Raw genomic sequence first — 24240 nt, 5'->3', positions numbered from 1 at the left:
GAAGAAATATAAACAAATGATATCCAGGAAAAACCTCTTAATTATAAGAACTCTATAATTCACACCAATTTCAATCTTTCTAATGCTCTCCTGAAAAGTATAAAATTTTTAGTTAAGACCTTTTTCCTCCCGCGCACAGCTAATATGGAATCAAAATTATTTCATTGCAGGTAACTGAAGGTATAAGAACTTCCTTAACGTTATGACAGCATTCGATAAGGCAAAATTTATGTTAGAATCTCCTTTAGGAATTACCGGTACTGAACTTCTAAAATGGCGACTTTAATTGTATTTTTATTTTCTTGTTCTACAGGAACGGTTCTTATTATCCTACAAAGATCCCGAAATCATGAGTAAAGTCACTTGGTGGGTGCCTCTCACATTTACCACGCAGGAACGTCCAGATTTCAATGCAACTCGGCCGCGATTGTGGCTTGAAAATGTACAAACCACAATGGTAGATGAACTACCAGGAGATTCAAGTTGGGTCTTATTCAATATCCATGAAACAGGTAAATATGTACAGTATGACATTTTAATTTTTCTAAGAAAGTAGGATGACCATACTTTCTATTTTGTAATGTTTTCCTGGCTGTTCTGTTGCCTTGATATAAGGCGTAATCTTGTCCTGTCTTTATTTGAAATAAATTTCCAATAAATTCAAACTGGCGTTTTTCTAGATAGATGAAACCATATTGTTAACAGAAACAGAAAACTGTCCCAGTACTTGGTGTAACTTATACATGCGAGTAGATAAGAGTTACTTCATTTGCTATTCCATGTTCGTCGGATTTATCAAACTGAATTAATAATAATCAGATATTTGAACTGTACCTAGCATATTATGGACAAGAAACATACGGTACCGTACTTCATTTTAATAAATGCTGCAACTAGCAAATAAGCAGGTTATGTCCAACCTAACATAGGTATTTAGTTATAGATTCATTACCGATATGTGCTTCATATTACTAGAAAAAATGGAGAGAAATCCCGTGTTTATTTCATATAATACATTAATGAGGAGAAAAGAAAATGCTGTTACAGGTGTTGTAGCAATGTGTCACTTCACGTATGATTGTAAAATATATAATATACATAATTTTTTTTTTTTTAATTTTATGAGTTTATTTCACAAGTAGATAAGACAAACTTGACCTGTGTCACCTACCCTGTTTTATTAAAAAAATATATACTGTATATGTTTCATTTCTGTCTCAAAAGATTACAGTATCAAATGATATCAGTGTTCATATGATACGAATTTGTTTTCCGTTGATTTTCATGTAATAGCTTGTTAGATTTCTTTACAAATTAATGTCCTATATGATATTAACATGTAATTTTACAGATGGTGATGGTGGTGGTGATGATGCTTGTGATTATTGAATCCCTATAATACTTACATATTGTTCTTGCTGAAAGAATAATAGTCTAATGGGTTAATTAAAACTCGTAATACAATCTCTTAGTAATAATATTATAGAATTATTAATTTGTCATACAGAATAATATCTGTAATATTGATAATTAATATTTGAGGAGAAAAATTCGCTCCGGCGCCGGGGATCGAACCCGGGTCCTTGGTTCTACGTACTAAGCGCTCTGACCACTGAGCTACGCCGAATTCAATCCACAGCACTGGATCGAATTCTCCTCCTTCAATGTTTCCCTTTGTGGCCTGACTCCATGTTAGGTATATATCTTGACGTGTATGTCCAATGTCAACTGGCATTATACTAGGAGCGCACTCAGCTGAGTGACTTATTTGGCCGGGATTCCGCAGTTAAGTGCAGAGTAATGTGTACAGATATATGCACTGCTAGCTATGAGAATATTATAGAATTAGTAATTTGTCATACAGAATAATATCTGTAATATTGACAATTAATATTTGAGGAGAAAAATTTGCTCTGGCACCGGGGATCGATCCCGGGTCCTTGGTTCTATAATGGTTCTCTTGTCTTAATAATAAGCCTTAGTTCCAGCATTACGATTATTCCAACAATACCCTACGCATTTTCATACTAAATTGTAGAAAGATATCTTTATAAAAATTATATTGGAAAATGTAGTTTACAAAATACCTACCTTCTCTTGAATATTTGAATATTACTGTTAGGAAAATCAGGGATTTAGGAACATTTGTTTAATATACATCTTTTAAGATGGTTGAAATACAGTGAAGGAACTTACACGCCCATGTAGGTCCATATGTTTAAATTTGAAGATGGCAATGAATGGCTGTTAAGTTCTTCCTAGAGTTCTCTCAGGGAGAACATACTTTTAACACACAGTCCTCTCAATTTTACTTTCTTCCAAAGGAAACCATGATAAATATTTTTATAATTGTAAAAATCCATTGCAATTGATCGAGTTTCAGCTCGTGAATCTCAGATCCAGTGGCAAACATGGTAACCACTAAATCAACCACATCTATTAGGAGGAATCATTGTTCGAAAATTGAAACAACACAGCTGCCTAGGTTAGTTAGAATGTTGCTGTAATTATATGTAATACTGTGTTCACTCGCGTAATAGACATCATCACATAATGTATGCAACCCAATTTTTTACATTAATATGTAGGGAAAAAAAATTCCCGCATAATGTATGCATTACATTTTCAGTTGCTGCCTGTGGTGATATACAATCGTAATATTGGATGCACTTCTTATATTCAAATTTAAAAAGAAAAAAAGAAAAAAAAGTTAATTTATTACGATTGGTTCTGTTTAAAAAGCAATGTGATCGGTTCTTCTCAATTGTTTAAAAACTTTCAACATGCTATGAGCAGCATTAATGTCGATTGTTGTCTCTTGCAGTGTTGTTTGCTTCAGTTGTGTTCTATGGTTATTATTGTGCTACATTTCTTATTCCTATCGTATGTTACGCACTTTACATTATTACTGCTCGTAAGTGTTTGATATATTGATGTTCTTGAAGTCGTACAATCGATCATTTTTTATATTACTTGAATGTCCGATATCGAAACCAGCTGTGATTATCACTTGGGATGTTATGATTTTTTTCTCCTATTCTTTTTTCCTCGCATATATTACGCACCCTGGATTTTTAATCCAAAATTTATTAAAGAGATGCGTCTGTTACACGAGTAAATACGGTAATACATAGAAATTAACACAGAACTCGCATCTGCATACATTCCTAGAGACTGAAAATAAATTACGATAAATTTCATTAAAATTTTAAAACAGTGAACTAATAAGGGAAAAACAAATGTTACAAATATCCAGTGAAAACAAAATTTCCATGTTTATTATTATCCACATCTTTAATAGCAGTTTGTATTTAAAAGCACCTTGTAAAAATCAGGATCATCTAATATGATCTCTTTACAGAAAATATCCTTTGCATAGCCTACTTATATGACGAGATTTTACTTGGCCTGATAGGTTTCTACCGTGTGAACTACGACCATACCAACTGGAGACTACTAACAGAAAGCTTTCAGAATTTATCTGACGTGACGAGAGCACAGTTGTTAGACGACGCACTTAACCTGGCTCTATCAGGTCAGCTGAGCTACCAGATAGCTCTGGATCTCACTTCTCAACTCATCACAGACGTAGAATACCTGCCGTGGTCTGCGGCCCTGACTGCACTTGACCATCTGGACACGATGTTGGCTCTCACCCCTGCATACGGAAATTTCAAGGTAAGTTTTAGTTAGGATACCTATATGAGTAATATAGAAGACGTCTGTCATAAAACTTTACTATTGAGAATTAATACCTATGGACAAGAAAGACAAGTTGAAGGAAATAATAACGTTACAATACATGAGAATAGTCATCCTCAATGTTCTTGTGTTTACCATTCTGGCTAATGGACCTGAGGTTTATGGGTTCTAACTGACAGTGGACGTAGTGATAAACTCCTTAGTGGCTTTCTCTGGGAAGAAAGTAAAGCTGTGAATTATAGTTGCATGGGACGAAAAAGAACCTCTGTCCCTAAGAGGACTCCAGGCAAACATTGCCAGCAATTTCTCATACATGTTGAATTTAGATTCTGAATAACCTCTACAATTAAAAAAAAAAAAAGCATTACACGACACCCCATGCAGGACCAAGCTGTACTACATGCCTTAGCAGTGATAAACAATAATTTAACCAATACAAAAGTAACATGTGATACCCAGTATGATGATCCTCTATTCCAGTGTTTCTCAACCACCAGGCTGTGATCTGGTATGGGGCTCAGGCATCAATTATACCGGGCTGCAAGATATTCTTCTGGAATCTTCATTTTACTTTCCTAAGCATTTTTCCCGAATAAATATTTTATAGTGGAAAAATTCTTAGAAGAATAATGTTCGTGATTGTGTCTAAAATCGCAGATCCAGATCGTCTCTAAATCCTAAATTCTAGAATCTAACTAAATTACGTCTGTGTAGCAAGTGTCAGTGATCAAACCACCTATTTTTTTAATGATCGGGAATTCTTCAGACTTATAAGTCTTTCAACATTCGGGAAAGGGAATACCGATGTTTATGATCAGCCATAGTTGCTAACTTCAACGAAACATAAGGATTGTGAACCCTTATGCTGAACACAAAGACACAGCCCTTTCCCACTAAGAAATCCTTCAACTTCTTGAATTATCAGTTCAGAAGGACTGGAAAGTACTTTTAAATCTAAGAGTAGGCTAATTCAAAATTCTGGATAAGAATGAAAAATGAATATCCAAATTACATGAAATAACAATCAGATTTCTTATTTGTTTTTCCACCACTTGTCTTTGTGAAACTGCATGTTCTGGCAGGACTGTGCTTAAAACGAAACAGAGGAATCGCCTGCAACTTTCTGACTATCTTCGTTTGACTGTCACTTCAATTTATCCCAGAATTAACAAGCTAAGAGACAGAAAACAGCAACAAAAATCTCACTAGCCTTACTAAAATCTTAAAAATTCTCAGGTGTAATAAAAAATAAAATAAACTAAGCACTAAGGTCAATTTTTTCAATAACTTAATTATTTCTGTATTAATGTGCTGCGTTTTTAAATTCATCATATTAATAAGTGTTGGAACTAGTGTTTAGAATTGAGAGATTCATACATTTTTATACGTAAAATTTACATACATTGTGTGTGCGATAAATGTTTCACCAACATATTGACATCGTTCTACTGCTCCCCCTGCTCAGCCGACTGCTGTGGTGGGTGAATTATAGTGCATATTCATTCTTCCCATTACCTTCTCTTTTTCAAACCGACATCATGAAAATCAATTTAATAATACAATGATCAATGTTATAAATTTATGTTTTTAGTGGTCAGAAAGATATAATGTCAATGAAAATTAGCATAAGGTAATTAATGATGGCATGAGGAACTAGAACATGCTATAAAATTTCATTAATCCAGGATTAATGATTAATTAAATTATTTGTCAATATGTCCCACTGTTTTCAAAGTGTACTAATAGTCTTTAACATTACGCCATGCTTAATTATTAATACTTACTCTGTGTTAGTTTTTTTTAGTTGGTTATTTAACGACGCTGTATCAACTACTAGGTTATTTAGCGTCGATGAGATTGGTGATAGCGAGATGGTATTTGGCGAGAGGAGGCCGAGGATTCGCCATAGATTACCTGGCATTCACCTTACCATTGGGGAAAACCTCGAAAAAAACCCAACCAGGTAATCAGCCCAAGCAGGGATCGAACCCACGCTTGAGCGCAACTTCAGACTGGCAGGCAAGCACCTTAACCGACTGAGCCATGCTGGTGGCTCTCTGTGTTAGTTAAATGTATGAACAACAGCTTGTTTTTGCCTCGGTTAAACATACAGCATCTTCTTCCATGGTAGATAGATCTTTTATATCTTGAAAATTATTGCTATAACATTCAGTAACTTTTAACCAGGTTCTCCACCTCGTCAGCACCAGCTCTGGAGACAAAGAAATTCATAAATTTTCTGGCGAAATGTTTGAACCCTAGTTGGAATTTTGATAAACACTTTCTTTACTGTTGATATCAATTTGTTAACTTTCGGAAATTCTAGCGATTTGCTGAGTAACATGATTGATACTATGTGCGAGACAAGTCACATGAGTAAGCTTAGAGTAAGTACTACTGTAAATATAGGGTTCCCAGACATATTGGAAAAAATACGGAAACTTATCAGTTTTCATTGAGTAAGTTTAGTATCCACATCCATCAAAATGGTCCACACCTGTGGAGTAACGGTTAGCGTGTCTGGCCATGAACCCAGGTGGCCCAGGTTTGATTCCCAGTCGGAGCAAGCTACCTGGTTGAGGTTTTTTCCGGGGTTTTCCCTCAACCCAATATGAACAATTGCCGGGTAACTTTCGGTGCTGGACCCAGGACTTATTTCACCAGCATTATCACCTTCATCTCATTCAGATGATAAATAATCTAAGATATTGATAAAGCGTCGTAAAATAACCTACTAAAATCTATCAAAATGCCAGTCTTTCAGAGTGTGTGTGTGTAGTAAAGTTTACTACACAAACACTTCACTAACTAACTAAGGATAAATAAACAAATAGTAAACAAAATTGTTAGAGAGCATATTTGTATAAAGTTTAAGGTTCTTTATGTAAATTGCCTTCAAATTGTTTTTACTAAGTTATTACAGAAATAGCTACAAAATATACTACTCATGTGACAGTATTCTTATAAATAAATCCGCCTTGGCTTTGCAATATTTCTCTGAAGAATTAATTTCACTTAACAATTATTTATTTGGAAGTACCATGTAAGAAAAGCACCACAATCCTCACTGAAGAATGATTTTACAACAAGCATTGATTTTACTGATTTTACAGACAATTCATTTTTCTCATCAGTCCATAGAGCGTTCATGCGAGAAAATAATCTTTCTACACACGCGTTTATTCCAGGGATACACATAATGAACTCCACTACCCTCTTCAAATTTGAGAGTTCTCCTTAATACTTTTAAAACGATCCACCCATACTTCATCTAAATGTTTGGTGTTGGCATCACTCACCTCGAGAAATTAATAACCCACAATAATTGTTTCATAATAGCACATCTACACTGCAATGATGAAGTACGATATTTGTAATTTGTAATGTAGAATAGACATTGTAAATTTTCCATTTTTTTTTTTTTTTTTTTTTTTTTTTTTTTTCCCAGTTTAGAACTCTAAAATACGGAATGGAAAGCTGTCCCGAAGACTTTTCTCGAGACAACGGGATGCATTAGCGAAAAACGAGACGATCCCATACTTTACAGGACGTCTGGGAACCCTATAACTGAGAATTCCCATTGCCCAGTGTTAGGTAACATATCTATTCCGGAACTACTTTTTGCAGATGATTGTGCTATTGGAGCATTCATAAGGTGTTAACAAAATAGTTTCTGTGAGCCACCGACCTAGCTCAGTTGGCTAAGGCACTTGGCTGCCAATCCAGAGTTGCGTTCGGGCACAGATTCGATTCCCTCTTGGGCTGATTACCTGGTTGAGTTTTTTCCGAGGTTTTCCCCAATAATAAGGCAATTCCAGGTAATCCTCGGCCTGATCCTGCTAAATATCATCTTTCTATCACCGATCCTATCAATGCTAAATAATCTCGTAGTTGATACAGCGTTATTAAATAACCAAGTGAAAAAAAATAGTTTCTGTAAAACTTGTGACCTGAAAATTAACGAAAGAAGTCGATTTTTTTTTTCTTGTATATAACTTAAATTTCAGTATGCACGGGAAAAAATCGAATCATATGTACACTACTGTCTGGACGAAAATGATTCGAATAAATTCCTGTTCGAGAAATTCCCACATGGTGTGAACAGGTCATAAGGATTGCATTCTTTTGTCTGCATAGATGGTAGGATGGCATAGGGTTTGGCATCTGTTTCAAAACGAGAGCTAATTCCTTATAAACTCGAACACAAATTGCACAGGACTTTGATTTTGCTCCAATAATGCGTGGTGAATGGAACAGTGTTCAAACTAGAATGAGAGAAGTTTTTCCCCATGCTCATTTCGTTTATTGTTATGCTCACTAATTGAACTAGGTAGTGAAACAAGCCTGTATTGTTTTTTGCAAATTGGTATACATATCATCTAAAATATTACATCATATAACTATGGTTTTCACGCAGCTCTTAGGCCTAGTATATTGTAATAAATAAGTTCCTTCAGGACTACTGCTATGACAATTAGTGTATGTCATGGATAGAAATGACAGCTTAAAAAATGAAATTATGTTGCAGAAAATTGTTCTGGGATTGCTTGACAAGGTATATACAAATCTTGAATTTGAAGACCGACCACAAGACAGTCACTTAGACCTACTGAATAGGGCTAAAGTCCTATCCTGGGCATGCAGATTGGATCATCATCTTTGTGTGTGGAACGCTAAGAACAAATATCATCAATGGATGTTTCAAGAGATGGGTCCTGTGGCTTCTGGGGTTAAGGAAACAGAAAAGTGAGGTCTTGTTTTATCTGTATTTAAATAGTACTGTAGTGGCAATAATACATTTCTACTAAAATTTTGTTATAAGCAGTTTCACTACATCAGACCAAATTTTAGTTAAATCTAACTGGTTCTTCTATGAGTCTGCATATGTAGCCTCTATACAAGGTGACATTATGCATGATTTTCACTAATGATAAAGACTGTTTCTAATGCTGAAGTACAAAAAAATACCATTTATTTGTGAAAACAAGTGAAGATAGTAAATATAAGAATAAAATAACAGAAGTGTTATTGTAATACCTATAGGATTTCGCCATTCATCTCGCATTCCAAAATATTAAAATGTTTTAATCAAATAAGAACCTATGTTTATGTCTACAGAATATCTCCAAACCAGAAAGAAGTTGTGTATTGTACAGCTATAAAACATGGTGGAGCAGATGTGTGGAACTTTGCGTGGAAAAAGTATCTATCATCAAATGTTGGTTCTGATAGGGAGCATTTACTTGAAGCTTTAGGCTGCACTAGAGAGCCCTGGCTCCTTAATAGGTAAGGCATTCCCCTCCCCCCTTGAAATCGCATTTTATTGTCTTTAGTCGCCTATATTCTGTCTCCAGCAGAAAGAGCCAATTTATTGTTCATTGTTCATTTGAATTAGCTGTAAGTTGACATTTATATTGCATTAAAAGTGGTATGCCTACATAAGTATTGAGTAGCTACCGTACTCACCATTAGATTCAAGGTTCGTGGGTTCAAATTTGGTCAGTAATCATGGCTTCCTTCAGAAGGGAGAAAAAGTATGAAGTCTCATGTCTTAGATTTACAGCATATATGGTCATATAAGAACTCTATCGCTGAATTAAGTCATCCTCACATGTCATCGACTGATGGCACTGGTTTTGATAAATCTCTTATGGTTTAGGAGTTAAGACCATTTTTGTTTGACTTACGCGCTGCTATGCTAAGAGCTTAACCTTAACTGTAAGCGTCTAACGTCATGCACAGATAAACATTCTACAAGAAGCACTCACACTGGTACAGAATATATATATATATATATATATATATATATATATATATATATATATATATATATATATATGAGACTTTATAGGAAAATAAAACGTGAAAAGAAAGATAATTCCCAATGTAGTAATAATACATCCAAACAAAGAAAGTCTGATGCTGAATACATGTACGTGAGTATCAATAAAGAACATATAGCAATGTAATGTTTAATTTTAAGGTAAGATTTAATTTTAATGTACAAATAAGCTTAAAGTTATTTTAATACAAAACCAAATATTTCACGTTATTCTACGGTAATCCTGGAACCAAGTTTCTCTAATCATTCTCTCTTTTTATTATTCATTGTTCAATACACTCTTTTAACACTTACTGTATAATCACTGAATGACTTTATATCTTTACTGTGTTAACTTTTGCAATTAGCTGGCTCTCTAGTTTCGAAGTGGTACCCTTCATTGTCTGAAGCCTAGTCAATTATTAGACTTCGGAAAATGAAGGATACCACTTCGAAACTAGTCAGCCAAGTAAATTGCAAAAGTTAAGACAGTAAAGATATCATAGTCATTCAGCTCTTTTTTTAGTTCTCAGATGTGCTTTGCATTTTCTCTCCTTGCAGGTATCTCAGCTGGATTACCTCAAATACCTCAGGAATACGTAAACAAGATGGTCCTCGTGTGTTTGTAGCTGTAGCAAACAATGTTGTAGGACATTCTTTGGCTTTCAACTTCTTACGAGACAACTGGGACGTAATACAAAACTAGTAAGTATTGAGTGTACTGGTATTAAAATGCGATTGAGGGTTCACAGCATATTAATTAAGCAATACTCACAGACATGTATACTGAAGGACGTTATGTATGAGTAGTAGGTTCTACATCAATCTTATGAGGTTTTTATGTTTGAGTAAAGGTATAAAACACAAATAAACTAATCAATGTAGTGGTGAGAAATTACAAAATAATTAGGGAAAACATAAAATAATGGATAGTAATTAACTAGCAACTTAATTAATTGTAAATATAATCAAGAAACAAAACAAGACGTGTACTTACAATTATGATTTTAATGACAAATGTTAGAAGTCTGTTAGAAATGTGAAGTAAAGTACACAGAATTCCATGCTTATGCTGCACTATACATTGGTACAACACAACGGAATATCAAGACCAGGCTTATTGAAGACACTGTCGGTTGGGACAGACAGATATATCGACAATGGCAGAACATGTGTTCCAAGAAGGTGAACATGACATCCATTTTGAGGACACAGACATCACAGTAATACTTCACATTTCTTCCCCGATTACATTAGGAAGCAATAATAAATAAATACAATTTTTCCACTTACAAATTCTTTTATCATGTTATTATCCAATGCTCAGATATTTTAGCATTTTCTTTTTTGTACATGGCACAAAACTCTGTACAGCAGGAATAGACGAACAAGCAACTGGAAGGAGTGAAAAACGAAATGCAAAAAATATTTACTACTTCCAGCTCGAAAACAATTATTGGACAAGTTTTATGACTTTTCACAAATTAAATGACGTTTGAGTCATGTAATATTTTTAAATGTATTTTATATAATTTTTTGTCAAGCAACATAGTCTCAGCAAACGTTGGCATACTGGTTAATGTACACTAGGGCATAAGGTGGATAATTGCATATTATGCAATTCCTATTACGAGTTGTCCTGTTCTGACCGCAGCTTGGTTTCAGTAAGCTTGCAGTTGCGAGGCAGCTGTAATTCAGTGCAGTTTATTTTTGTCTATTCTGTTGTATTCTGCAATGGTTGCTATTCACTGCATGAACGTGAATATTAGACCACGAAACTTTATGCACTAAAAAATCTGAAAATATGCATGCAACTATGCAGTAAAAACAGTTGAAATATGAGCTAATAATTGAAATATATATAGTAAAAAACACATTTTAGAGGTTCATTTGATTTATTAATATGATATAAATGAAAATAAGTTAAAGTAAAACAGTCATCAAGCCACCATTTTTAACTTGGTATTAGATGTATTTTTTTTTTCTATAAATGTATTAATTACTGATTTCACATACCGATTCATATGTGAATTTGTATTGTACTGTATTTATTAACATTCCATAGTACGGTATTCATATATTGCTTCACAGCTAGAATATGGAACAAGTCAAAAAACTTAATACTACTATAAAGTTTAATTTACAGTCACAGTCTAGTTGAAATATATGAAGAAGAGGTTTACAATAAGTTTACTAGTAAATACAACATAAAGTTTTAGTATCAATTTCATGAAGCGTTGTTGAATGTCATGAATTCACCTACAGAATAGAAGGTGTGAGAAATTAGGTAAGGGAGACTGGGGAGGTTTGACCATAGGGGAGGTTTGACCCATCTCTATAATTTGAAATCCCGCCATTTTTATCTCTGCTATTTGTCATGGTTCTCTTTGCTTTTAATGTCAGAGGTAATATTTATGCTCATCAAGGCAGTGAAACCAAGAACAGCTGAGATTCTACTTCCTGTTTGATTTGTTGCTTGCTGATGTTGGTTTGATGCTCTTGTTTATAAGAATCCAAGTAAGTAATTGCAATCTTAATGGTAATAGTGATAGTTACATTTGATTCTACATCCTTTTAGGTTCAATTTCATATATTTATTGTGTAGTTTTCTTTATTATTAAGTATATAAATATTTTAGTATATACAAAAAGTCCCATGAGGGAGGTTTGACCCAAAATTGCAGGGAGGTGTGACCCATGTTATGGTGTGTGATTTCATAACATTTTTTTTATTTCTTAATAGGATGCCTTTCAAGTGGAAACCTACTGAAAATCCAAGGAAGAAAGTAGATCCAGGAGTAATGAAAGCTGCTGTAAAGTGTGTCCTCGATGATAATGTGAGCATTCGAGCAGCTGCAGTTGAATATGAAGTTGATAGGAAGACTTTAGGGAGGTATGTTTCTAAAGTAAAGGAAGGAAATGAAACAGCTTTCAAGGCAGACCACAACAGCTCTCAGATTTTTAGTTCAGAAGAGGAAAATGATTTAGAAAAGTACCTTCTAACAGCAGCTAGGTTGAATTATGGTCTTACTCCTAAAGAGTTGCGAAGATTTGCTTATGAATATGCAGTCGCTAGAGGTAAACCAATCGGTGATAATTGGAAGAAAAACAATCAAGCCAGTTATGATTGGGAGAGAGGATTCATGCATCGTCACCCAAGACTGTCACTGCGGAATCCCCAGGGAAAAAGTCTAGGGAGAGGGACAGCCTTTAACCCAACAAGTGTAGGCGAGTTCTTCCAGAATCTTCGTTCTGTGTATCACACCAATAAATTTGGCCCAGAATCAATTTACAATCTGGATGAAACTGGGGTAACAAATGTACAGAAACCTGGCAAGGTAATTGCACCAAAAGGGGAAAAACAGGTCTCAAAAATGACATCCGCTGAGAGGGGGACACTTGTTACACTTTGCTGTGCAGTAAGTGCAACAGGAAATGCTGTTCCACCATTCTTTGTCTATCCAAGACAGAGATTAAATGATAAAATGATTGATGGTGCTCCTGTGGGTTCTTGTGCTGGTGTTAGTCCAAGTGGGTGGATGGCTGGAGAGACCTTTGTTCATTACTGGGAACACTTTATCAAACACACAAAGTGCTCTAAAGAACGTCCTGTGCTTGTCATCTTAGACAACCATGAATCTCACGTAACACCACAGACACTTCAGATCGCTAAGGACAATGGTATCACACTAATAACATTGCCACCCCACACAAGCCATAAAACTCAACCACTTGATAGAACTGTATTTGGGCCCTTCAAAACTGTTTACAATCAAGCTATTGATGACTTCATGACCACTCATCCAGGAGAGACTGCAACTATCTACCAGATCCCAAAATTTGTTGGAAATGCATTTCCTGTTTCTTTCACTCCTGCCAATATAATCAGTGGCTTTAAATGCACTGGGATCTGGCCATTTGATTCCACTATTTTCAATTCTACTGATTTTATGAGCTCATATGTAACTTATCGACCAAGTCCTGCCAGTGAAGATGCAGCAGCCATAAGCAAAGAACCCCATCCAACACTGATTACCCAGCCAAGTTGTAGTGGAATTTCACCAGAACAAGTAAGACCTTTCCCGAAAGCTGGTCCAAAGAAAAGTAAAAATGGCCGCAAAAGGGTTGTTAGTCGTGTGTTGACAGACACACCTGTCAAAGCAGCTATTGAGAAAGAGTACGAAGAACGCGTCAATAGGAAGAGAAATCAGGCTACCCTTCCTTCCAAAACTATTAGGAAAATATTTCCTAATGACTGTGAGGACTCTGTATCAATTGAAAAGGAGAGGAAAAAGAGAAGACAATCTCACTTTACTCCTACGGCTGATGAGGACGAGGCTTCTGAAAATATAACTGATGATGACGACTGCGAGGAGGTGAATAATGAAGATTGGGGAGTGATGTCTGCTAAAAGTGGTGATTTCGTCTTGGTTAAGTTCTGCACCAAGTCGACAGCATGCCATTATGTTGGAAAAGTTATACAGATCAGAGAATATGAGTGTAAAGTGAAATTCATGCGGCGCTACCGATTCGGGTCAGACTGCTTTGTGTATCCTGATGTTGAAGACACTAGTTATGTGCCATTTGAAGATATGAAAATTCTTCCAAAACCAGTTTTTCAAGATGGAACTGAAAGAATGTCTTCAAAACTTAGGTTCTCAGTGAGATTTATTAATTTAAATGTGCGTTAAGTGAAAACAGTGCTATTTCTCAGTGGAACTTTTACTATTTTCTATATTTTTATAATATTTGTGTTTGGTACTTTTGTTAGAAATAGTGTTCTTTGTATTCATGTTCCTAATTTATTTAAATATTGCAGACTTGTACTGTTTTGTGGGCTTGGGTCAAACCTCCCAACATGTGGGCCAAACCTCCCTTATGCGGGGAGGTTTGACCCAGAAAGTAGTATAATTAAAAAACATATATGAAATTTAATACATTAAGAATAGGCTGTTCTGTAATTTACCATATATGTCTGAGATCTTAGTCTATCTAATGGTATGTTTTCATCACCTCTAAGGAAATTTATTTTTGGAAATAAAAATAAAATAAAAATAATGGGTCAAACCTCCCCAGGCTCCCTTACTTCTTTAATTTGACCCTAAATTATCTTATGTTTTGAGTTTCAATTTTTATATCGATAGGGAAGCTATTAAAAATGTTTACTGCCATATAACGCACACCTCTTTGATAGCACGACAGACTTGTCAATGGAGTATGAAAGTCATTTTTGACGCGTATTTATGCTATGAACTGCTAAATTAGTTAAGTTTTCACGATTACATACAAGGAAGATTATTAATGAAAAAATATGCTAACAAGCTATGGTCATTATTTGTAGTTTTTTTTTAATAGTTCTACACGATTCCCTAGATTTGGCACATACTCTTATTCTAATTACTTTTTTTGTAGTAGGAATATACTGTTTTATTATCTGTGGAATTTCCCCAGATTATTATTCCAAAACTCGTTACCAAGTGGAAGTCTGCAAAGTATATTGTTTTTAAGGTCTTGATATTTAGCCTACTATCTTTTGCATAGATCTAACAGCAAAACATGCTGAATTTAGTTTGGGGATAAATTTTTTAATATGATTTTTCCAATTTAACACATTATCGATTTTTAAGCCAAGAAATTTGGTTGTTGTTTCTAATATGAACCTATTATTAATTATTGCACTTGAAATTTGCGAAATACATCTCTAACTTCCCAACGTTTTTAACTTTCTTTGCTTTTCAGGTAATTATGGCAGTAAACAAGTAACGATTTCTCCAGGTTCTCTACTGTGAAACTTCCTATTTTGTCTGTCGGAAATAATTTAAATGCCAAGAATGATCTCTCCACGTCATATGATGTGACTAATGCATACTTGTAAGCAGAAATGTTTCACATTTCAGTGACTGTTTCACATTTTCCATTGAGAATGTCAGAAATTTGGAGCATTTCTTTAGAGACAGGATTATTCTCTAACATAGGCTTAAATTTTGCAGACATTGCTTCACCTTATGATCCAGGAACTGCTTCCACTGAGTCTTTTATCTTTCGCAGCAGTTTCTTTCACAGCAGTTTCATGACATCAACAATACGTGACTTTAATTGTCGCAGATGTCTAAATACATTCATTTTCTGTTCGACGAAATCAGAGTAAAAGTCTGAATGATATCTAGAGGAACTCGTGTTTTCGCCCTGGCTCCTGAAAAATGACACACAACTAGTACGTACACAGGACTAGCCTATGTTAAAGTGGAAGACAACCCAACTTATACACTAGGCAGAAGTGCCTATCCATTGTTGCAGCAATTTCATATCCTCAAAAATTAATGAATTAACTAATTATTGGTTTCATTTCTCATGTAATTGTTATATTTCTTTTAAATTAGATAATAAATCGGACAAAACAAGGAAAGATGTTAATATATGATGATGATGATGATGATGATATGCATTTAAATATGCAAAATAAAAATGTATATGCATTTAAAACGGAAAACCCTCGAAATATATATTTATGCAAAATAAAGTTGGCTTCATTCGATCATAAAAACCATGATCGACAAAGATCTATGTTTACTTTTTCAATATGCTAAATCAATAACCTGAAGATAACCAACAACAAGTTGAAACTTGTCAACAACAAGGTACCTAATTTTAACACGTGATATTCCGAAGTGATATAGTGTTAAAAGTTGTGTAATCAAGATGTACAATAAAAACATGTAATTGCGTGACAAAACAACGAGAAAGGTTGGAAGTAAATTTCTTAACAGTTCAATATAAATTTTGTGGCTGGGTTTAAGAAAACAGGTTCTATCAATAACCAGAAAACCCCACCAAAATCTCATGTACTTACTCAAGAAAAACTTCATGAAATAGGAAGTGCCTTAGAATGTGTCCTTTGAAGCTCCTGAAACGTCTAGCACAGGAGACAGAAATTTCTGAAGCATCTGCGGGACAACAAAATTACTAAATTTAAATGTCATTACAAAGAAAATGGGCAATACTTCCAGCAGCTGCTGTAAGAAAGGTGAAGTCGAGTGTTTGCAGAGGTAAACAGCAGCAGTAGCTTGGGGTCTTACTGCTGGTCGGTCCATATGTATTATGTCAACAATTGCTGAGACTGTATGTAATATATCTTACATCCCACTAAAGAACCTACTTTCAACAGAAAATTAAATCCGTGCATGTTTCTCATTCTCAAATACACATCTGTATGAGCTGTTGGTTTAATTTATATAAGAGTTCCAAGATTTCTTCTGTATGTATGTGTAAGCTTAGGTGTACTTTGTTCTGATCACTATGAAAAGGGATTTAATGAAAAGAATGACTAAATTAGAGAGTGAAATATTTATGTTTATTTTGTTCCATTTGTTACTTACCTTTATAAAGGTAAGTAGTAGATATATATTTAGATATATATTTATGTTTATTTTGTTCTGTCTGTTACATACCTTTATAAAGGTAAGTAATACCTTTATAAAGGTAAGTAATAGATATATATTTATGTTTATTTTGTTCCGTCTGTTACTTACCTTTATAAAGGTAAGTAATAGATATATATTTAGATATATATATATTTATGTTTATTTTGTTCCGTCTGTTACTTACCTTTATAAAGGTAAGTAATAGACGGGACAAAATAAAGATAAATATTTCACTTATCATTATACCTGCTATAGGAACAATATGTCAATAAAATTGTTAACTTAGCGAGGTAATTCACAAGAGACAAGAAGTAAATAAATGTGACATTGGTTAGAGCAATGAATTACCACAATCTTCACTTTCGTTTTTCGTGTCAAATTAGAATTATGTTTAAAATATATTCACTACGGAGTTTTTAAATTTCAATAAATTATTTTATAATTATATTTTTTATGAGGCCTATAAGTAGGCTAGTCATAGTCATACAACAGTCAAGTATATACAGTCACGAAGCTTGAGTTTATAAGAGTACTAGGAACAATAGACTGTGCAGGTACTATTTTACATTGTCTGTGATGAGGCGATAGTAGTGATTCTAGTGGTTAGCAACTATCTATGGATGCATATTTACTACGTATTGAGCTTCGTGACTGTATATTACTAGACTGTGGTCATACTGTAACAAATAATTCTTTGTTTTAGCTATGGTGTTGCTTTCTCCAGTATATCCAGGATGGTATCAGCCATCGCAACTTACATGAACACTCCCCTACAGTTATCACAGGTAATGTCCATAGTACCTGTAGTCAGGATAGACAGTATTACGTTTTCATTGGTGCTACGAGGGAGAGTCAAAAAGTAACCTTAATATATAAATAACAAATCAGACTCACATAGTAGATAGTAGACCAGCCTCATGGTCTAGTGGTCAGAGCTTCTGGCTATAGTTCATGAGGTCCCGGGTTCGATTCCCGGTTAGAGCATAGGAATTTTTCCTTAAACGGGATTATTCCTGTGTTCGTCCATGGTCTGGAATTTAGGTTAAGTTTAGATTTAAGACCTCTCCTGGCACTACATTATCATAATCATCCTATCACATCATCGGGGTAATGTAACTCCGCCTTCCAGGCGCCCCAACCTCAGAAGTGGGTTACAATTAAGCCACAGCCAGGAGAGAAGACCAGAAATGTCGAAAAGACAACCTGGTGGCATTGGATAAAAAAAAATAGTAGATCGAAGTACTACACATATATATAACATCTGTAGAACAGGAACACTTGCATTGCACGTAGTGGAGACTACGTTGAAAAGTGATGATTAATAAAACAATTATTAAAATTATTTTTTGACTCTCCCTCGTAGATATCGTTTTCAGAGAACAGATGTCACAAAAATGAGTGTGATGAAGCTTACACATAGGCTACTTTCTTATATGTTTTATGAGTTTCGCAATAATTCAGTTCCATTTGCATATTGCAAATGATATTACTGTTTATAGTTTATTTTTTTAACGACCTGATATTCAGAATACATACATAAATAAAATCATTTAATGTGCACCAAAGTATAATGAACTTTTCATTTTTCGGATTACACACAAAGCATTCTCTACAATCCAAAAATTGAGATATTTCATGTAATTTATAAATTGTATGGTATAAGTAGACTTATTCATTTTTCACAGCCATACGTAAAGCAACTACCGTATATATTTTTTTATATTCACTTCTGATATTTCTCTATTTACGAAAATCGGCGTTTGAAAGTGAAATTTTCATTCCTTTAATTCTAAATCTTTGAAATCTTCATTTAAGAATGTACCCATGAGTAAGAAATGGGCTTAAAAGGGATGATAAATCTTTGACAATGAGTCCACTCTGCCCTGTTCTCTGCATCCAGAATTCAAGACAAAATTCGCAACGAAAAATAAACATTACAGTATTTTCTGTAGGCCTATAATTAATTTCTTTTGAAGCTAAGTAATTCCTCTCACTTGCCAGTTTATTGTATAATACATTAAAAGCTTATAAAGAAAATCGTGAGACACTTTTTTTAAATATATTCAATAAATATCTAATATCATATTCTGACTTATCTGAATATCACCGCAATATTTTCTAAGATCATTCACAGAGGTTTTCTCCTCTCTGGCGTAGAGTACCTACTCTAAATATCTAAGAGTATTTCTACATGTTATTTATTTATTTTATTCTGTTACCAGCTGGAGAAACTACGAGATGAAAATGCAGACCAGCTAGGAACAACGACACAAAGTTTCCAGCAGGCCATTGAGATTGTTCATGCTAATGTTGAATGGATGAAAAATAGCTATGAAGCTGTTAATGAGTGGCTAGAAATATATTCCAAATTTCATTTCCAGTAACCCTGTCTAATTCCTCAACATTGATGACTGACCTAATACTGTTGTTTGTAAATACTGTCGTGCAGATAAGTGTTATTGTGGTAAATATTTGTGTAAATTAATTTTTTTAAACATCGATGTAATGTATTTCTTTATTACTGCACTATTTTGCTTTCAAATCAATGGTAAATGACTGTGAATTGATAGTTATAGTATGAGTGTTATCTATCTCATTATAAATGATACACTTATGATAGAGTACTGAGATGTGAATTTAGTCGATATTTCTTCTTCAGAATGAACTGTAAAAAATGGAAAAGTTAGGGTATCTTAATAGATGTGAAATGGACTTAAATACATACAGTGTACTTTATTAAATGAATAATAGACTTTCTAAGTTACTGGTACATACATACTGGCTCAGTGAGACAGATGTCATTTCACTGTTAGTCTTTCAACGATCATGAATTAATGTAATAAATTATGAGAAAATTTCTGTTCAAATAAAACTGATCTTTCTTAAAAGACAAACAGAATAAGAGTTTCATCCAGTATAAGTACAAAATTCTCTTTTCATTTAATAGGTATATTCGTATATGTTATAAGGAGTTTTGTCAAAATCATTAATGGAACACAGTAGCTGAAACTGGCACACACATTACTCCCCACATATAATTTCCCTCTATACATTAACACCCATATATCACATTGAAAAACAAAGGCACCAAAGCTGAATTTTTAAGTTTTGCAAGAGTTGTATTATAAATGAAATCATCATATGTCGACTATACAGTGTGTCCCAAATTGATGTATACACTCTTTGAAATACTATTTCACAGCAAAGAAATGCGCTAGAAATACGATTTTTGCGGTTTATGATTCAGAAGGCAGTGGAAAGCATGGAAACATGTTCATCTGTTTATAACAAATATGGCGGTGCAATTATCGTTCGATGAACGTAAGAGGATAATGAAATCTTATTGGAAAGTGGAGAATTTTGTTGAGGTTCAACGACATTGGAGGGTTGAATTTGGAACACAACCACTAACAAGGTTTAACTATCACAAGAATCTGAGACAAGTTTGAAGTCGACGGAACGGTGTAAGACGTGTTGAAAGGGCGGTGCAGAAGAAAGAGATGTTCCACCAATAATGAGAGTGTTTATGCAGTCATGCAGGCTTTTGTACAATCCCCTAAGAAGTCAATGATTCAATGAGTCAATGTTCTCGTGAGATTGGTATCAGCAAATGCAGTGTTCATCGAATTTTGCCAGCTCAAAAAATGGAAGCCTTACATTCCGAGACTTGTCCATGCACTAAATGAGTACGATCCAGAGATGGATAGGACGAAGAGGAAGTGCTGCGGAGTTCCCACCTCGATCTCCGGATTCAAACCCTCCAGACTTCTATCTATGGGGAGCTCTAAAGGACACAGTGTACACCACAAAACCACAAACACTGGCGGAACTGAGAATTCAGAATGAACATGCCTGTAATGATATTCCATTAGCAACAATCCAGTTGGTATGTCGCTCTGTTGTGGCGGAAGGGGGCCATTTTGAACATGAACAGGCTTAAGGAATACAAAACCGCAAAAATCGTATTTCTGTATCATCTCGTTGCTGAGAAATAGTGTTTCAAAATGTGTATACATCAATTTGGGACACTCTGTGGTTCCATTAAATGTGTGTGTGTATGTAATGCTCTGGATTTAACAATGAAGTCATCATCCTTCTTGCTTCCCAATATTTTGATGGAAGGTCCACAAATGTCCTAAGAGTTTCACAATTAGCCAGGTTCCATTAAATGTAACATGGATAATTCCCTCTCCTTCCTCCCTACTTCCATCCTCCAAAAATAATAAACTTTCATGACTGAATTACATAAAGAATTTGGCCTTCGTAAGAAAGGTGAAATGTCCCTATCACTTTAGCACACTGCTCATTAAATGAAAGATGAGACTCGCATACATTGGTCATTTGCGAAATTACATAAAATGGTTATGAGAATTGCATTATGTGATATAATACAATGTAAATCCTTTTCTCTTTGCATACAAACGGAGTTGTGGTGTTGCACAATTATCCTCTTGACACGGTCCAGATATCCAGAACTCTTGCATTAGCCCAGTGCTGCACTAGACTCAACTTGCTTCCTGTAAATTAGATTACATAATTTCAGTTACAATGTGGTAGCAATATATTACCAACTCGTGCAATGCACATTCAATTCTAATTCAGTTTTGCTAGATAGTGGCAGTGATATCATTCAACCAGTTTGCCTTGGTTCGATTCGAACCGATGTTAAATTGTTGAAGTTCATTGAACCAGCTGTTACATTTTTTTTAGTTTAAAAAATAGATTTTTTTAGAGAAAGGAAGAACATTAATTTAACATGATATTCTCCAATTTTAAAATTACAGTCAACATAATGCAAAAATAAACGACAATACTCCTCAAAGTGAATATATTTATCATTATATGTAATTTCGTGTCCAAGTCTGAAACCAGTCAGGACAAGATATGACATATCTCCAACCTTGAAACCCATCTGCGATTACTTTGGCAGTCATCTACAACTTCTCCTTCCAATGTTAATACTTCATACACAACAATGAAATGTAATATTTAGAAACATAATTTCAAAAAATAAATAGACTCTATCTACAAAATGCACATTAATAAGATGCATCGTGTTCCTGTTTCAATACTTCTCCTAAAATAGTTATCATTCCATTTGAATTAAATTATTTTTTCATTGGTAATACTGGATGTAATATTGGTCATTGGATTGGTAGCGTTCGGTATACTTTAAGCTCTGTGTATGTTTGAATCTGTTATCTAATATTCGTAGAGAGCAATCAGTGTAGTGCTGGGGTGCAATGAAGAGTCAAAACGTCTGATCAAGTTTTTTTTTTTTTTTTTTAGTAGTGGTGGTAGCAGTAACTGTAAGAAAAGTAAAATAGATGATACAGTGGTTGATGTTTCATTCATTCAGACAGTGGTGAAAAGTTAGCTTGATGTAACAGTAGAGGTTGTATAATGTATGTGCAGATACAACTTGGAATGTTTCAAGCAAAATGTCGGTGTGGTCAGATATTCAAAGCTACTTAGTTGAGTGTGTGAATATTATGTACTCTTCTTTGCGACGCCAGTCAGCATAACTGTGCAATAGTATGTTCCAATTTTCCGTTTTTTCAGACCTTTATTATTACCCTGTTTAATATACTTCGTGTTAAAATATGAAATTTGAGGTAATTATTGGAGAAAACAGGTTGTTAGAAAATTAGAATGACACCGCAGGATAGTAGTCATGATGAATCCTATAGAAATTATGTGTATTTGCGAAGTTTCAAGAAGACAGAAGAAAATATTGGATTCATCCTTTTCAGATAAGAGACTATTGGCCAGTACCATAACCTGTGCAATGAATTGAAGAAATCCATTTTTTTTTCGCACATCTATCTCTGTATAACTTTTCCCCAACATTCTACAAATTCCCCTCTTTCTGCACTTCTGCATTTTTTGTGCTTTTTGTACTTGTATTTGAAATTTTATTTCTATATCTTATTTACTGCCTCTCTCTGCATTTGTTTTTTGTATATACCTATTAGTATTTTGGTGGTGTGGTAGAGAAGGTCTGATGGCCTTAACTCCACCAGATTAAATAAATAATAATAATAATAATAATAATAATAAATAAATAAATAAATAAATAAATAAATTCACTTGGCTGCAGATTTTTGTAATTCATTTTTCAGTACGGTATCAAACATTTCTGGCTTTAAACACAAAAATAAGCTCACTGAACTTGAGCAGTAACCTGGTAGGCTCCAGTAATTGTATGCACATACAGCATATGTCGATTGAATATAAGCTCGGCATAATGCACTTACATATGCAACTTAAGACGTGATATGCCATTGAGTTCAGCATATTTACCGTAACAACATAATTTGAGTGCTAGTATGGCACAACAGTGTGCTTCAAATGAAAGTATACAGGAGACGATGTCACATAATTAAATAACACAACTCGCGTCTAGTGCAGAACTAGTAATAAGGTACTTGTCCACGATGCTAGTTATATAACACGCTATTTTTAATAGCGCAACAGAAATATCACATCACGTTTACACACATGGCCAGAAAAGTGTACTATTTGAAATTTTTTGTACAGCGCTAAAAGCTGTCAGGAAAATCTTGTGGCACATGTTTATATATTGCTATGAAATTCGCGCTGGATTCTCTGGCGCAAGAGCATACTACTTGCCTTGTAGCACTGACAGTCATAGTGTAGCCTTATTCGTTCACGTGTCCATTGTAATTATTTTTCCCTTTTGACCTTAAACAAATAAAGTGAAAATGTAAGACAAAATGTTCAGTAAAATAAGAAATATTCTTGATTATACTGTAGGCCTATGTCAGTTCACAATATCAGAACCATTTCTTCACATTATAACCAACCTCATACATACATACACACATACATACATACACACACACATACATACATGTGTATTGCCCAAGGGCAGGTCTTTCACCGCAAACCCAACTTTTTTCAATCTTTCCTATTTTCTGCCTTCCGCATATTATGATCCCTATATCTTAATGTCGTCTATCATCTGATTTCTTCTGCCCTGAACTCTTCTCTCGTTCACCATTCCTTCCTGTGCATCCTTCAGTAGGCAGTTCCTTCTCAGTCAGTGACCCAACAAATTCCTTTTCCTCTTCCTGATCAATTGCAGCATCATTTTTTCTTCACCCATTCTCTCCAACACAGCTTCATTTCTTATTCTGTCTGTCCATTTCACATGCTCCATTCTTCTCCATATCCACATTTCAAATGCTTCAAGTCGCTTCTCTTCACTTTGTTGTAATGTCCATGTTTCTGTCCCTACAATGCCACACAAAACCCAAAACACTTCACTAGTCTC

General features: G+C 34.5%; 2 protein-coding genes across 5 annotated transcripts in view; both read left to right on the top strand.

Annotated features, from left to right (window-relative positions):
• Nucleotides 1-23709, top strand: part of LOC138700019 (aminopeptidase N-like) — a 172575-nt gene extending 148866 nt beyond the window's left edge. For all 4 annotated transcript variants that reach the window (XM_069826306.1, XM_069826305.1, XM_069826304.1 and 1 more), the window contains 7 exons: nt 314-512; nt 3416-3678; nt 8231-8448; nt 8821-8988; nt 10085-10228; nt 17647-17728; nt 19166-23709. In XM_069826306.1, coding sequence (XP_069682407.1) covers nt 314-512; nt 3416-3678; nt 8231-8448; nt 8821-8988; nt 10085-10228; nt 17647-17728; nt 19166-19327 — 1236 coding nt within the window. In that variant the 3' untranslated portion in view covers nt 19328-23709. The remainder of the gene's footprint in view (nt 1-313; nt 513-3415; nt 3679-8230; nt 8449-8820; nt 8989-10084; nt 10229-17646; nt 17729-19165) is intronic.
• LOC138700022 (tigger transposable element-derived protein 4-like) lies at nt 11823-14351 on the top strand. Its single transcript, XM_069826309.1, has 2 exons — nt 11823-12040; nt 12266-14351. Exon 2 carries the CDS (start codon nt 12267-12269, stop codon nt 14211-14213), a length of 1947 nt encoding a protein of 648 aa, XP_069682410.1. The 5' UTR covers nt 11823-12040; nt 12266; the 3' UTR covers nt 14214-14351.
• Nucleotides 23710-24240: the final 531 nt, after the last annotated feature.

This window comes from Periplaneta americana, chromosome 5, assembly GCF_040183065.1.
Source record: "Periplaneta americana isolate PAMFEO1 chromosome 5, P.americana_PAMFEO1_priV1, whole genome shotgun sequence".
Lineage (NCBI taxonomy): Eukaryota > Metazoa > Arthropoda > Insecta > Blattodea > Blattidae > Periplaneta > Periplaneta americana.
Note: the sequence above shows the minus strand (reverse complement) of the source record. Positions and strands in the feature narration are given on the sequence as shown.